Here is a 14,163-nt window from a genome sequence, read left to right as displayed (position 1 = left end):
ATGGTTCAAAAATAAACATATCCAGGTGTTAGAATGGCCAAGTCAAAGTCCAGACCTGAATCCAATCGAGAATCTGTGGAAAGAACTGAAAACTGCTGTTCACAAATGCTCTCCATCCAACCTCACTGAGCTCGAGCTGTTTTGCAAGGAGGAATGGGAAAAAATGTCAGTCTCTCGATGTGCAAAACTGATAGAGACATACCCCAAGCGACTTACAGCTGTAATCGCAGCAAAAGGTGGCGCTACAAAGTATTAACTTAAGGGGGCTGAATAATTTTGCACGCCCAATTTTTCAGTTTTTGATTTGTTAAAAAAGTTTGAAATATCCAATAAATGTCGTTCCACTTCATGATTGTGTCCCACTTGTTGTTGATTCTTCACAAAAACATACAGTTTTAAATCTTTATGTTTGAAGCCTGAAATGTGGCAAAAGGTCGCAAAGTTCAAGGGGGCCGAATACTTTCGCAAGGCACTGTATATGCTTTAATTTTGAAGGTTGTCAAAGTTATTTTGTAAGTGGATTCATATAATATATTACATGTGCATATATAGCCAACTGAGGCAAACAATAAGCAACACGGTATGAATAGGTGATCTAATGAACAGCTAATACATGCCATTCACCCCATGTGTCTGTGTTACTGGTGTGTTTTTTGTTGTTGTTACATGTGCATTCTACATTTTACATACATGTCACTTCTCTTTCTTTTCTTCACAGTAGTTACCTGGCAAGAATATAGTTACTTGACATGCATCACATTTGGATAGACAGTACCCAAACACATACTGGTATAGCAGGGGTACTCAACTCTCACCCTACGAATCAAATCAAATCAAATGTCATTTGTCACATACACATGGTTAGCAGATGTTAATGCGAGTGTAGCGAAATGCTTGTGCTTCTAGTTCCAACAATGCAGTAATAACCAACAAGTAATCTAGCTAACAATTCCAAAACTACTACCTTATAGACACAAGTGTAAGGGGATAAAGAATATGTACATAAAGATATATGAATGAGTGATGGTACAGAGCGGCATAGGCAAGATACAGTAGATGGTATTGAGTACAGTATATACATATGAGATGAGTATGTAAACAAAGTGGCATAGTTAAAGTGGCTAGTGATACATGTATTACATAAATATGCAGTAGATGATAGAGTACAGTATATACGTATTCATATGAGATGAATAATGTAGGGTATGTAAACATTATATTAGGTAGCATTGTTTAAAGTGGCTAGTGATATATTTTACATCATTTCCCATCAATTCCCATTATTAAAGTGGCTGGAGTTGAGTCAGTGTGTTGGCAGCAGCCACTCAATGTTAGTGGTGGCTGTTTAACAGTCTGATGGCCTTGAGATGGAAGCTGTTTTTCAGTCTCTCGGTCCCAGCTTTGATGCACCTGTACTGACCTCGCCTTCTGGATGATAGCGGGGTGAACAGGCAGTGGCTCGGGTGGTTGTTGTCCTTGATGATCTTTATGGCCTTCCTGTGACATCGGGTGGTGTAGGTGTCCTGGAGGACAGGTAGTTTGCCCCCGGTGATGCGTTGTGCAGACCTCACTACCCTCTGGAGAGCCTTACGGTTGTGGGCGGAGCAGTTGCTGTACCAGGCGGTGATACAGCCCGACAGGATGCTCTCGATTGTGCATCTGTAGAAGTTTGTGAGTGCTTTTGGTGACAAGCTGAATTTCTTCAGCCTCCTGAGGTTGAAGAGGCGCTGCTGCGCCTTCTTCACGATGCTGTCTGTGTGGGTGGACCAATTCAGTTTGTCTGTGATGTGTACGCCGAGGAACTTAAAACTTACTACCTTCTCCACTACTGTTCCATCGATGTGGATAGGGGGGGTGTTCCCTCTGCTGTTTCCTGAAGTCCACAAACGAGGTCCGGAGCCTGCTGGTTTTCTGTTCTAGATGATAATTAATTGCACCCAACTGGTGTCCCAGGTCTTAATCAGTCCCTGATTACATGGTAACAATGAAAAAATGCAGTGGAACTGGCATCAAGGTCCAGAGTTGAGTTTGAGGGCTGTACAGTATAAATGATCTATCATGTTTTTTTTTCATTACTATTATACAATATGAACTTTTAAACCCCACCCCTCAGCTACTCTCAGTCCATCCCACCCATCTCCATAAACCACCTTCTTTTGATTTCCATGTGTCCTATATTTTTCAACTTTTATATTGTTGATTGATTTGACTATGTCTTTCCAAATCTCCCAACAGTGCTATTTGTAGGGTTCATTTTAGGTAAATGTGATTTTTCAGCCATTCAATAACCTGTGACCAGAAACAAGCCACGTACTAGCAATACCAGAATCAGTGATCTAATGAGTCTGTCTCTTTACAGCAAAATCTGCAGAGCTGAGATGGTTGTATGCACCCTATACATCAGTGTTACTTATACATTTCATGAACTATACAGTAAGTGGGAGACAAAGTGCCTACCAGTATGTACAAGGCATCTTCAGAGCTCTTCTCATACTCCTTAATGGTGGAAAACACAGAGAGGACCAGACAGGAGAAGACCAGCAGAAAACTGTGGATAACAAGATAAGAGAAAACATATTAAGGTCAATCTGTACCATGTCCAATCCAATCAAAATACACTTCAATTACAAATAGTCTTCTGTCTCCACCGATAACTACTATAAGTACCCCTATATACCACAGGCAAGTCAATAAACCTGCAAGTAATACCAATTTCACACAGAGAGGTCTGATGGGGTTTCAGAGGCTTAACAAATTCAATTGATTAATATGGAATTGCTGAGCTTCACTGTATCCCTCTCCCAAGTCATGAAGAGACATATGAGCTATTGTAGGAGACACAAGAGATTAGTCTGACAATAGACGGTTAGGAACCCAAGAGGGTTTGAGTCCTATAGATCAGAGCTGGGGAGGAGGGAAAAAGTCAATATATTGACAGATGTCATTTTTCAATATTTGGTGAAATAGATTTAAATGGTGAGTAGTGGGTGTTACAGTAGACAGTGATGTGAAGGTCGGGGTCGGGGTTGGGGTTGGGGCAAGGGGGAGGCAAGGAAATTTGAGGAGAGGAAGCTAAACTGAAAAAGGCAAAGGAAATAAAATAAGAAAAATATTGAAGACAGAATGGGTATTTCCAGAGTACTAGACCACAGGTGTAGAACTTTCTGGTAAAATAAATACATCGTGAAACGTCCACGTCTGTTTCAGGATATTACAACAAAAAGTTATGACAAACACCGAACATTATTTTCTTTCCCCCCAGACGTCATTACACTCGCGATAGTACAGCAGAATATGTACTGCATATGTACTAACCCTAACCCTAACCCTTTTTTTTTACCACACTGCGCTCCTCAGCTCCGTTTAGTCAACAACAACAAAAATAAATAACTGTGCCTAGGGCGACCAGTGGTGCTTTCACCTTATGCAGATCTAAGCTTTCCATAAACACATATTAAACCAAAATGGATCCAAAATAGAGGCCCCCACCCCATAACAATTGCAATTAACTTTCCCATTACTCGTTGACACTGCTTTGGCAGATACAGTGTCTTGCGAAAGTGTTCACCCCTCTTGGCATTTTTCCTAATTTGTTGCCTTACAACCTGGAAATGAAATGGACTTTTGGGGGATTAGTATCATTTCACTTACACAACATGCCTTCCACTTTGAAGTTGCAATATATTTTCTCTTGTGAAACAAACAAGAAGACTAAAAAAAACATAACACTTAAGTCAATACTTTGTACAGCCACCTTTAGCAGCAATTACAGCTGCAAGTCTCTTGTGGTATGACTCTATAAGCTTGGCACATCTAGCCACTGGGAGTTTTGCCCATTCTTCAAGGCAAAACTGTTCCAGCTCCTTCAAGTTGGATGGGTTCTGCTGATGTACAGCAATCTTTAAGTCATACCACAGATTCTCAATTGGATTGAGGTCTGGGCTTTGACTAGGCCATTCCAAGATATTTAAATGTTTCCATTAAACCACTCAAGTGTTGCTTTAACAGTATGCTTAGGGTCATTGTCCTGCTGGAAGGTGAACCTCTGTCCCAGTCTCAAATCTCTGGAAGAATGAAACAGGTTTCCCTCAAAAATGTCCCTGTATTTAGTGGCATCCATCATTCCTTCAATTCTGACCTTTTTCCCAGTCCCGGCAGATGAAAAACATCCCCACAGCATGACGCTACCACCACATGGATGGGATTCTCGGGGTGATTAGAGGTGTTGGGTTTGCACCAGACATAGCATTTTCCTTGATGGCCAAAAAGCTAAATTTTAGTCTCATCTGACCAGAGTACCTTCTGTCATATGTTTGGGGAGTCTCCCACATGCCTTTTGGCGAACACCAAACATGTTTGCTTATTTTTGTCTGGACACTTCTGTAAAGCCCAGCTCTGTGGAGTGTCCGGCTTAAAGTGGTCGTATGAACAGATACTCCAATCTCCGCTGTTGAGCTTTGCAGCTCCTTCAAGTCCTCTCTTGGCAGGTTTGTAGTGGTGCCATATTCTTTCCATTTTTTAATAATGGATGTAATGGTGCTCCGTGAGATGTTCAAAGATTTGGATATTTTATTTATAACCCAACCCTGATCTGACTTCTCCACAACTTTGTCCATGACCTGTTTGGAGAGCTCCTTGGTCTTCATGGTGCCACTTGCTTGGTGGTGCCCCTTGCTTAGTGGTGTTGCAGACTCTGGGGCCTTTTAGAACAGGTGCATATATACTGGGATCATGTGACACTTAAATAAAGTCCGCCTGTTTGCAATCTAACTAATTATGTGGCTTCTGAAGGTAATTGGTTGCACCAGATCTATTTAGGGGCTTCATAGCAAAGGGATTGAATACATATGCACGCACCATTTTTCCGTTTTTCATTTTTTTAATAGTTTTTGAAAAAAGTATTTACATTTTTTTTTAACTTCATCAATTTGGACTATTTTGTGTATGCCCATTATATGAAATTCAAATAAAAATGACAGGTTGTAATGCAACAAAATAGGAAAAACGCCAAAGGGGGTGAATACTTTTGCAAGGCACTGCAGCTGCTACTTTGAAGGTTTTCCTTGCAGTGATAGAATCTTCTGGCCAGTATCAGTCAATACACTTATTGTAAGTTGCTCTGAAGACTTTCTAAGAGCGTGACTTCATTGTAAAATGTCATATGACTTCATTGTAAAATGTCATGTGACTTCATTGTAAAATGTCATTTGACTTCATTGTAAAATGTCATATGACTTCATTGTAAAATGTCATATGACTTCATTGTAAAATGTCAAATGACTTCATTGCAAAATGTCATATGACTTCATTGTAAAATGTCATATCCTTCAAGGACATTGAGCGAGAAATCTGCTAGGAAGTATCTATTATGACTGACAATGCTTGCCTTGGCACATCGACGTGTGACACAAAACATTACAAACCAGGGTAAATGGATACTTGCTCGTCACCATGACAGAGGCAGAGTCCCAAAAGGCATCCTATTCCCAGATTTATAGTGAACTATATAGGGAATAACGTGCAAATTGGGATGTAACCATATAGTACAGCCAGTGCTCTAGCAAGCACATGGTCGCTGCAAGACGATTCATTAGGCCTCCCGATAGGTCACTCGACTACTCGGAAACAGTTGTCGGGTATGTCGTTAAAAAAATCCCACGTTAGTGTGTTTACAGTGTCACCATTTGAAAAATAAACTGATGAATCATTGGATGAGCAGTGCTATGTCAAGGACGACTAGAGAAAAAAAAAAAGTTAGAACACTAGTTAAAACCTGTACATATAATCAACTTTTTATAAGACTGTATGAACATTTACAATGGCTTGTAATAACTATTATGTGTTATGTTTATATGTAGCAACATTTCAACTGAATCAAAAATGCCTGCAGGCGAGGAGACCTGGGTTCAAGACCCACAAAGGGTGGTGCAATGTAACTGTTGGCTACAAAACATTTAAAAACCGAAGATAGTAATTACTTGATCTTTAGAAACACTTGTTTTGGGATTTCCATATTTGAACCATACAGTGGATCAGTTTACAGTGTGGGTCAATTCAGATAGAAGTGCAACTGAATACAGACATAGTGAACACTGTATTAAATGACTCCAGATGAGAAGAGATATCTCCTCTAATTTTAGCCCATTGATTCTGAACAGATGACATTGGTTGACATGAGGGCACTGGAAACAGGAAACAGCAAATTGGATGTCCTTGACCCGGTTTTGATTGGAGTGCACTGAGTACACCAAGGTGGTCACCTTCTCCTGGTCGTATTCATTAGGGCACACCGTAACAAACTAAAAAGGAAACAAGCGTCTTATTGGGCAAGTTCAGGTAGTTTCGATTCCATGTTTCAGTCTGTTTGCTTCCGTTTGGTGCCTATTAAGAATCTTACATTTGTCTTTGAAAACACTGTCTACTGTATGGACCACAACCAAGAAGATAGAGGCTTGGATGTGAAACATCAAATAACTTGGCACAGATGCTGGATGCTAAGTGCAATTACACTAATAAAATCAAAAGATAATGGATCGGTGCACTGCCGTCATTGATAAACAGATCCTTTAAAAAAAAAATCATGACCAGCCAGACCAATTCATGTCTCCCCTGAAAAAGAGATACTGTGGCTTTACCATTCTCCAGAAGTGCACACTCGTTCACTCCCCTTCAAGCATTTAAAAGCCTTAGCTTGTTGCAAGTTTAGCTGGAGGGAGATAATAGGAATATAGCCTAAAGCTCTATAGGCCATGCTCTGTTTCATGTCTGGGCCTGCTCCTCTGTAAAGGATGACTAACAGGGTTTTAACGGATGGGGCCTTTCCTTTTGTATCGCTTATCTCTGCCTTAGCGTATTAGTCAGGGTCCTAGAGAATGGTCTCTCTTTCTCTCTCTCTCTCTCTCTCTCTCCCTCCCTCCTTTTATTTATTTATTTTTTTCTCCCTCTTTCGGTCTTGTTTTCTCTCCCTCTCTATCTCCCCTCTCTGTTATCTTTCACCAGGCTCTGGTCATTGATAAACCACTTCCTCTGGCTGTTTCTGAAGTAGTAGAAGGCTGTTCTTTCTCTCTCACAGTGCCGGTGGGGTGAGCTAAAGTAAGCAGTCATGCCCTCTCGCCTCGGGCTCAGACAGATTCTGCCAGACAGGCTGGAAGAAATACAGCCCACTCAGCAGCAGCAACAGAATCAGTACCGTGGCAGCAACAGCAGTAGCACAGGGAGTACAAGGATCAGGAGCCAGAGGAAAAGCCTGGCCTGTTTCAGACCTGCTCCACTCCATCCCTGCCAGCCCCGAGGGGAGAGGGGGGGGGGGCAAGGGGAGAAAGAGAGAGAAAAAAAGAGAGTGAGTGCACTCCACACAAGCCCCCACAGTGCTCCAGTTCCAGTCCTCCAGCTAGGAGCTCGGGGGACCAAAAACAATATTTCAACTCAACGCACCAAAAAAATAACAGACAGCTGAAAATCCATTACCCCCTCAGCAGGGTAGCCCTGCAGTGTTGTCTCAGTTTGGTGTGTGTGTGTGTGTGTGTGTGTGTGTGTGTGTGTGTGTGTGTGTGTGTGTGTGTGTGTGTGTGTGTGTGTGTGTGTGTGTGTGTGTGTGTGTGTGTGTGTGTGTGTGTGTGTGTGTGTGTGTCTTTGTGTCTTCCGCCCATTAATGTGTTTGTGTGTCTGTGCACAAATATGTCGGCACAAATACGTGTGTATTCACATGTGTGCGTGTATCAAATGAAATTGTAGTGGTCACATACACTTATTTAGCAGATGTTAATAAGGGTATAGTGAAATGCTTGTGTTCCTATTTCCAACAGTGCAGTAGTATCTAAGAAATCACACAAATCTAATAGTGAAATGATGGAATAAAGAAATATACAAATAATAGATTGAGCATAGGTGTGTTTGTTTTTAGTCATCCCAGACATCAATTTCGCCCTGTGACACTGTCTGTGGTTAAGCAGGTGACTGGTGAAGCAGCAATCAATTACTGCAGCCACAGCCACAAGCTCCTGGCTGAGTCCCCTCAGTAAGCCGAGCACTTCTCCGCCGCAATGTGCCATGCAAATGAGTTCATGGAAAAGCTCTCTCCATCAGGGAATACGAGCGTCGTGTCAGGTTAAAGGTTTGCGCTCCCATCTTAGCACAGCGACTCTGGCGAAGCCTTTGATTGGATTTGAGGACACCGAGCTAATTGGTGCCACCGCCAACGTTTCTGTCTGAAGTATTTTTGTACATGTCGAACACAGCCCGGTTTAAAATGGAGGCCCGCTTTGAACTCCGAGGGAGTGTTGCTCGCTGGAGCGATCGATCGGCTAGGTTTGGTGCTGTGAGGTTGTTGTAGCATAAGCCGGAAGGTGGAAATGGAGAACGTGGTAGTGAACTGTTTAATCTGATGGTCAAAGACTAACATGGGGAGGATTCATGAAAACAAAGCACTCTGTACATTGAATCGAACGCTAGTTGTACGATAGGTTTGTTTTGGAAAGTGTTGTAGTATCAAGATGCATTAGGTGTACAGTGTATATATATATACAGTGGGGCAAAAAAGTATTTAGTCAGCCGCCAATTGTGCAAGTTCTCCCACTTAAAAAGATGAGAGAGGCCTGTAATTTTAATCATAGGTACACTTCAACTATGACAGACAAAATGAGAAAAGAAATCTAGAAAATCACATTGTAGGATTTTTAATGAATTTATTTGCAAATTATGGTGGAAAATAAGTATTTGGTCACCTACAAACAAGCAAGATTTCTGGCTCTCACAGACCTGTGAGATCTGTTCCCAAGAACTGTATTTCCACCCATAAGAGAGAGACACATGATGATATGCAAATGTGTGCAAGGTTCGAAATTATTACATTTTAATCAAATATTATATCTGTTTGGGCTTCTTGCGGTCAATTTGCAGTTTACAAATTATTTGTCATTATGTTCCGGCCCCCCGACCATGCGCTCAAGAAAGAAATCATCCCATCTAGTTGATGATCTCTAATGTATACTGAACAAAAATATAAACACAACATGTAAAGCGTTGGTCCCATTTTTCATGAGCTGAAATAAAAGTTCCCAAAAAAGCTCCATGTGCACAAAATTGTTTACATCCCTGCTAGTGAGCATTTCTCCTTTGCCAAGATAATCCATCAACCTGGCAGGTGTGGCATATAAAGAATCTGATTAAACAGCGTGATCATTTCATAGGTGCACCTTGTAATGGGGACAATAAAATGGAGCCTCTCCATCAATAAAATGTGCCGTTTTGTTACACAACACAATGCCACAGAGATCTCATGTTTTGAGGGAGCGTGCAATTGGCATGCTGACTGCAGGAATATCCACCAGAGCTGTTGCCCGAGAATTGAATGTTAATTTATCTACCATAAGCTGCCTCCAACGTTGTTTTAGAGAATTTGCCAGTACATCCAACCGGCCTCACAACTGCAGACCACGTGTAATCACGCCAGCCCAGGACCTTCACATCTGGCTTCTTCACCTGCGGGATCAACTGGGAAGGGGGAGAGGGGGTGCTGAGGAGTTGTTTTTTTCCTGTAATAAAGCCCTTTTGTGGGGAAAAACTAATTCTGATTGGTTGGACCTGGCTCCTAAGTGGGTGGGCTTCTGCCCAGTCATTTGAAATCCATAGATTAAGGCTTAATGAATTTATTTAAATTGACTGATTTCCTTCTATGAACTGTAACTCTGTAAAATTGTTGAAATTGTTGCGTTTATATATTTTTTCAATATATTTTGTGACATGGATCAATGTTGTCTGGCATTCCCTAAGCTATAAGAGCAAAAACATTGAGGTGATGTGCATTTGAGGTGTGTGTGTGCCCTCTCCTTGACACGGCCACCTCTGAGGAGAGAGGGGCATTATTACATCCCATGACAAGGCTGTCATCAATATTCAGGCTTGTCTTGACCTCTCTGACCATATGATGTTAATATCAACAACAATCAATATTGATTGAGGCTTCTGACTACACTTAAAGGAACATTTGTTTGTATTTGTTAGTGGTATTTGTTTCACTAGTCACTCGTCCAAAAATGTTGAGAAAAAATTGACTAATGGAACAAATATCAAAAGATTTTGGAGTTTTCCTTTAAGGGAAAACAGTATGCCTTTTTCCCAAACTACACCCTATTTCCTACATAGTGTACTACTTATGACTAAGGCCAATAGGGCTTGGGTCAAAAGAAGGGCACTTTGTAGGTAACAGGGTGTCATTTGGGATGTAAAGTATGACTAAGACAATGGAGGTTAAAACCAAAACAGGAAAAGTTCTGAAAATACCTCCATGAAAATGGAATCATGCTGTTACAAATAACAGTCTTAGAAAAACCAAATGGCCAAGAACATTGTAGAGAAATTAATCAAAATGATATAATCAAAATTATATATAAAAAAATTAACTTTTAGTGATATCTCAAATTACTGGTTAAAAATAACTCGGTGAATCCCACCGAGTCATGACACTCCATTTCAGAACTCTTTAATTTACTGAGAATATTGCCTTCTACTCACTTCCTGAGCATACAGCCGTCTGTCTATAAGTGTGATATCATTTATTCCAATGGGAAAAACACTGTGTAAATAAATAATACCATCCATCCAGATACTTTAGTAATTCTACTCTGTGATAAACATATTCATATTCAAAACTCATTAGTCAACAGTCCTCGAGCATTCACACCCCCTTCATCTGTAAGCAGCTGGTCGGAGATTGAGGGATGGCTTAAAGATATTCTAAAGGGAAGCAGACTGTTTTATATTCCGAGCATGCTGAAGTACTCTCGGGCTCGTGAATCTACAAAACACCTCAGATGTGGCTGGCCATGGAGTGCACTCTGTGTTTGAATAGACAATCAGCTGTGGGGTCAACATTGAGGTGTGTGTATGGGTGCAGGGTAAGTTACTTTCTAAATGTAAATATGTTACAGTTACTAGTTACCTGTCCAAAATGTTAAATCTCCAATCTCCATAATGTAATCTGATTACTTTCAGTTAATTTTGCATTACTCTTAAAAGGCATTACAAGGAGACAAAACGGATCCATCAAATGCATTTTTGTGTAATCAGAGTGGTCTCTGAGTTGTCGTCAAACCCGCTATTTCCTGACAAACCTGGGAATGTCACTCTAAAGCATACACATATGTCTGGATATGATTAGAGCTTTTATCAACATGAAAATTCAAGCCTGATGCAACCTGAGCCCTACATTAAAGACATTTTATGAGGCAAAGCCCAAATAATTTTGCTGATACTGTATCCAATACTGTCACGACTCCGACCGAAGGACACTCCCCTTCCCGTTCGGGTGGCGCTCGGCGGTCGTCGTCGCCGGCCTACTAGCTGCCACTGATTATTTCCTCCCCCTCCTTATGTGTTTATTGAGTGCACCTGTTTTGAGTTAGGTAGTTAGTAGTAAGGCTTTATTAGTCAGCCGGCCCGCATGGTTCCTTGTGCGGGATTAATTATTGTGACCGTCGGTTTGGTGTACTTGTGTGCACGTCTATGGGTTTTGTGTTTTCCCATTTTGTGGGGTTTTCCTGGACCGTTTAAGTCCCCCTGTTTGGGGCATTTGTTTGTTCATTTACGCCCTGTGTTTTCGTGAGGGTTGGCTTATTGTTCACCGTTTCTCTGTGCATTAAAATAGCACTCCCCTGAACTCTCTGCTTCCTGCGCCTGACTCCTCACCCACTACACTCAGACCGTTACAAATACATAGGTTATAGGCTCATTACAGACGATAGAAAAACATAAAAGCCCATAGATGTGGCTATGCTCTCTTGGGTAAGTACATGAAACAAGCTCCAGTAATATTTTGGAGTGTGGACTGTATTACTGTATTGTATTATTTTATATGGACTGAAATTAAACACGCGATGCTGGTGCAGGCCTTCAAAGTTACAATCCTAGGCTTGCAATTTAGAGTTTAATTTTGAAACATAATATGGTCTATAAAAAATATAAAAAAGTCTGATGCACTATCTTAACTTTTATAATATTTTGCCTAATGTTGTGCGACGTGGGTATTACCTCTTTCTCTCTGTCGTTGCTTCTTTCCTTCCTCGCTCTCAACAGTTATCCTTATCTTCATCACTGTAATGACATGCTTGAATACTATAGGTCTATAAAAAGATGCAGACGGGTTTCTCTTCAAAAAGAGTGATGGGTCAAAATAAATCACTTCTATTCTATAGCCTATTGCTATTGTGTGTTTTCTCTTCTTTCAAACAGCGAGTTCTTTTGGCTGCTGTATTTAATAAGACATGTCATTTGTACAGCGCTTTCATTACAGAGGAAAAATAAATACAAATTACAATAAAAACGACGTACATGTAGAATTAAGGCAGGTAAAATAGCAATAGTAAGGTAGGTGCAAAATACATGTTAGATTGGGATCAGGACTATGAATAAGACTGTAGAGGTGGATTTTAAGGCCTGTTTTAAAATTTCCGATCGATGGAGAGGCTCCGAGATGGTCAGGGAGAGCATTCCATGGGTGAGGAGCAAGGAAGCAGAAGGCTCGGTCCCCCATAGCTCAGAGATGTGTCTTGGGGACTTGAATCAGTAGGGTGTGGCTAGAGCGGAGAGTGCACTGTGGCTCGCTGATTGAGTTGAGGTCGCTGACGTAGGTGAAGCTCGATCCATTCAAGGCATTAAATACAAGCATGAGAATTTTGTAGTCGATCCTGTAGTTGACCGGTAGCCAGTGGAGTTGGCCCAGGATCGGTGTGATGTGGACTGACTTTTTGGTCCTGGTCAGGACCCTAGCAGCACTGTTCTGGATTAGCCTCTGTGGTGATTTGGCAGGGAGGCCCCAAAACAGCACATTGTCAATCCGAGAGCAAATGAAGGCGTGGAGGAGTTTCTCTGCATCTGGTTGGAAAAGTGTGATGGTATATCTTTTAGCTGGATTTTTTATTTTTGTATTTTTATGTGGGCATCGAAGGAGAGAGAAAGATCAAACTTGACTCCTAGGTTGAAGATGACATATGGATGACCTGGCCGTTGATTGTACAGTGGTTGCTCAACTACAAGTTTTGAGATTACGCTGGGGGACTTATGATGTAATTTGTGGTTTAGTATGGTACCCTGCGTCACTGCTTCATTGCTCCAGACAAGCACAAGGGGGAGTTAGAGCACAGATTATACTTTTGGGTCCCAAGGAGCTAATGTGTCTCTAACTGACAATGAACGGGCGACATAAAACCAAATAGAAACTGATATGTGTTCCCGACTTCAAAATTGAATTTCTATTAACTGAATGATGAGGATGAAAAAGGTGATTGAATTTAGAACAATAGTGTAAGAATTTCTATTCGCACACCCTGAAAAATACACTTATTTTTTTGTTACTACTCGTCAGTATTACTTACGAAAACTGGAAAAAGGTTTTTATTCTAAGAGAAACAAAAATGTTCAATAATATTCAATTTATGTGTGGACTGAATATAATTAAGTGATGTCTGCTAAATAATCAAGTCGATGGCGCAGTCATATAGCCTCGGCACCTACATAAAGCTGAGTGACTCATTCATTCACTCTTTGGATCAAAATAAATAAGTACCAACATTCTTTCTGATAGTCTTTAATAAATAAATGTTTTGGTTATCCTGACCTGGACACCATGTATTATAATATCCCATTATGGGCTATTAGCAGGACAATAGACTCTTGCACAAAGTATCAAAATACAGAGAGGTGTTGGCAAGGCAATTGATCAGCATTAAAAACTTTGTGCATGGGGCCTCCTGAGTGGTGCAGTGGTCCAAGACACTTTCGCTCACTTTAGGTAATTTGTAAACAAAATAATCTCCAAAATATAATTATTTTTTAAACAAGCCATAGAAAGTTGGTTGCAATTTCAGTTTAATCCTTAAACTCAAATATACTAATTGATTTTTTAAAAACTTTATTGGCTGTACTAGATTTTCCGTTCCTCCTGAAAGCCCTAATCTACTCACTTAAATTGAGATCCTGTGCATGGTGTTGTTACAGCAAAATCAAAGTGAGGACAATAGGTGATCTTCTGTATACTTATAGTTAGCTGAAAGTCACACCTTTCCAGTACTCCTCACCCTGCCCCTAACTCCACCCTTAACACAGTTACCATTCAAAAAAGAGCTGTTTATCCAAATAAAAATGACATTGTGACCAAAGAGAACAGAC

At 40.8% G+C, this 14,163-nt stretch overlaps 1 protein-coding gene across 4 annotated transcripts in view; it reads right to left on the bottom strand.

The window, feature by feature from the left end:
- The window catches only part of LOC110493908 (potassium voltage-gated channel subfamily KQT member 2), an 81,629-nt gene that overhangs the window by 49,073 nt on the left and 18,393 nt on the right, over positions 1-14,163 (bottom strand). For all 4 annotated transcript variants that reach the window (XM_036949899.1, XM_036949901.1, XM_036949900.1 and 1 more), the window contains exon 2: positions 2,458-2,548. In XM_036949899.1, the coding sequence (XP_036805794.1) occupies positions 2,458-2,548 (91 nt within the window). The remainder of the gene's footprint in view (positions 1-2,457; positions 2,549-14,163) is intronic.

Source organism: Oncorhynchus mykiss, chromosome 17, assembly GCF_013265735.2.
Source record: "Oncorhynchus mykiss isolate Arlee chromosome 17, USDA_OmykA_1.1, whole genome shotgun sequence".
Lineage (NCBI taxonomy): Eukaryota > Metazoa > Chordata > Actinopteri > Salmoniformes > Salmonidae > Oncorhynchus > Oncorhynchus mykiss.
Note: the sequence above shows the minus strand (reverse complement) of the source record. Positions and strands in the feature narration are given on the sequence as shown.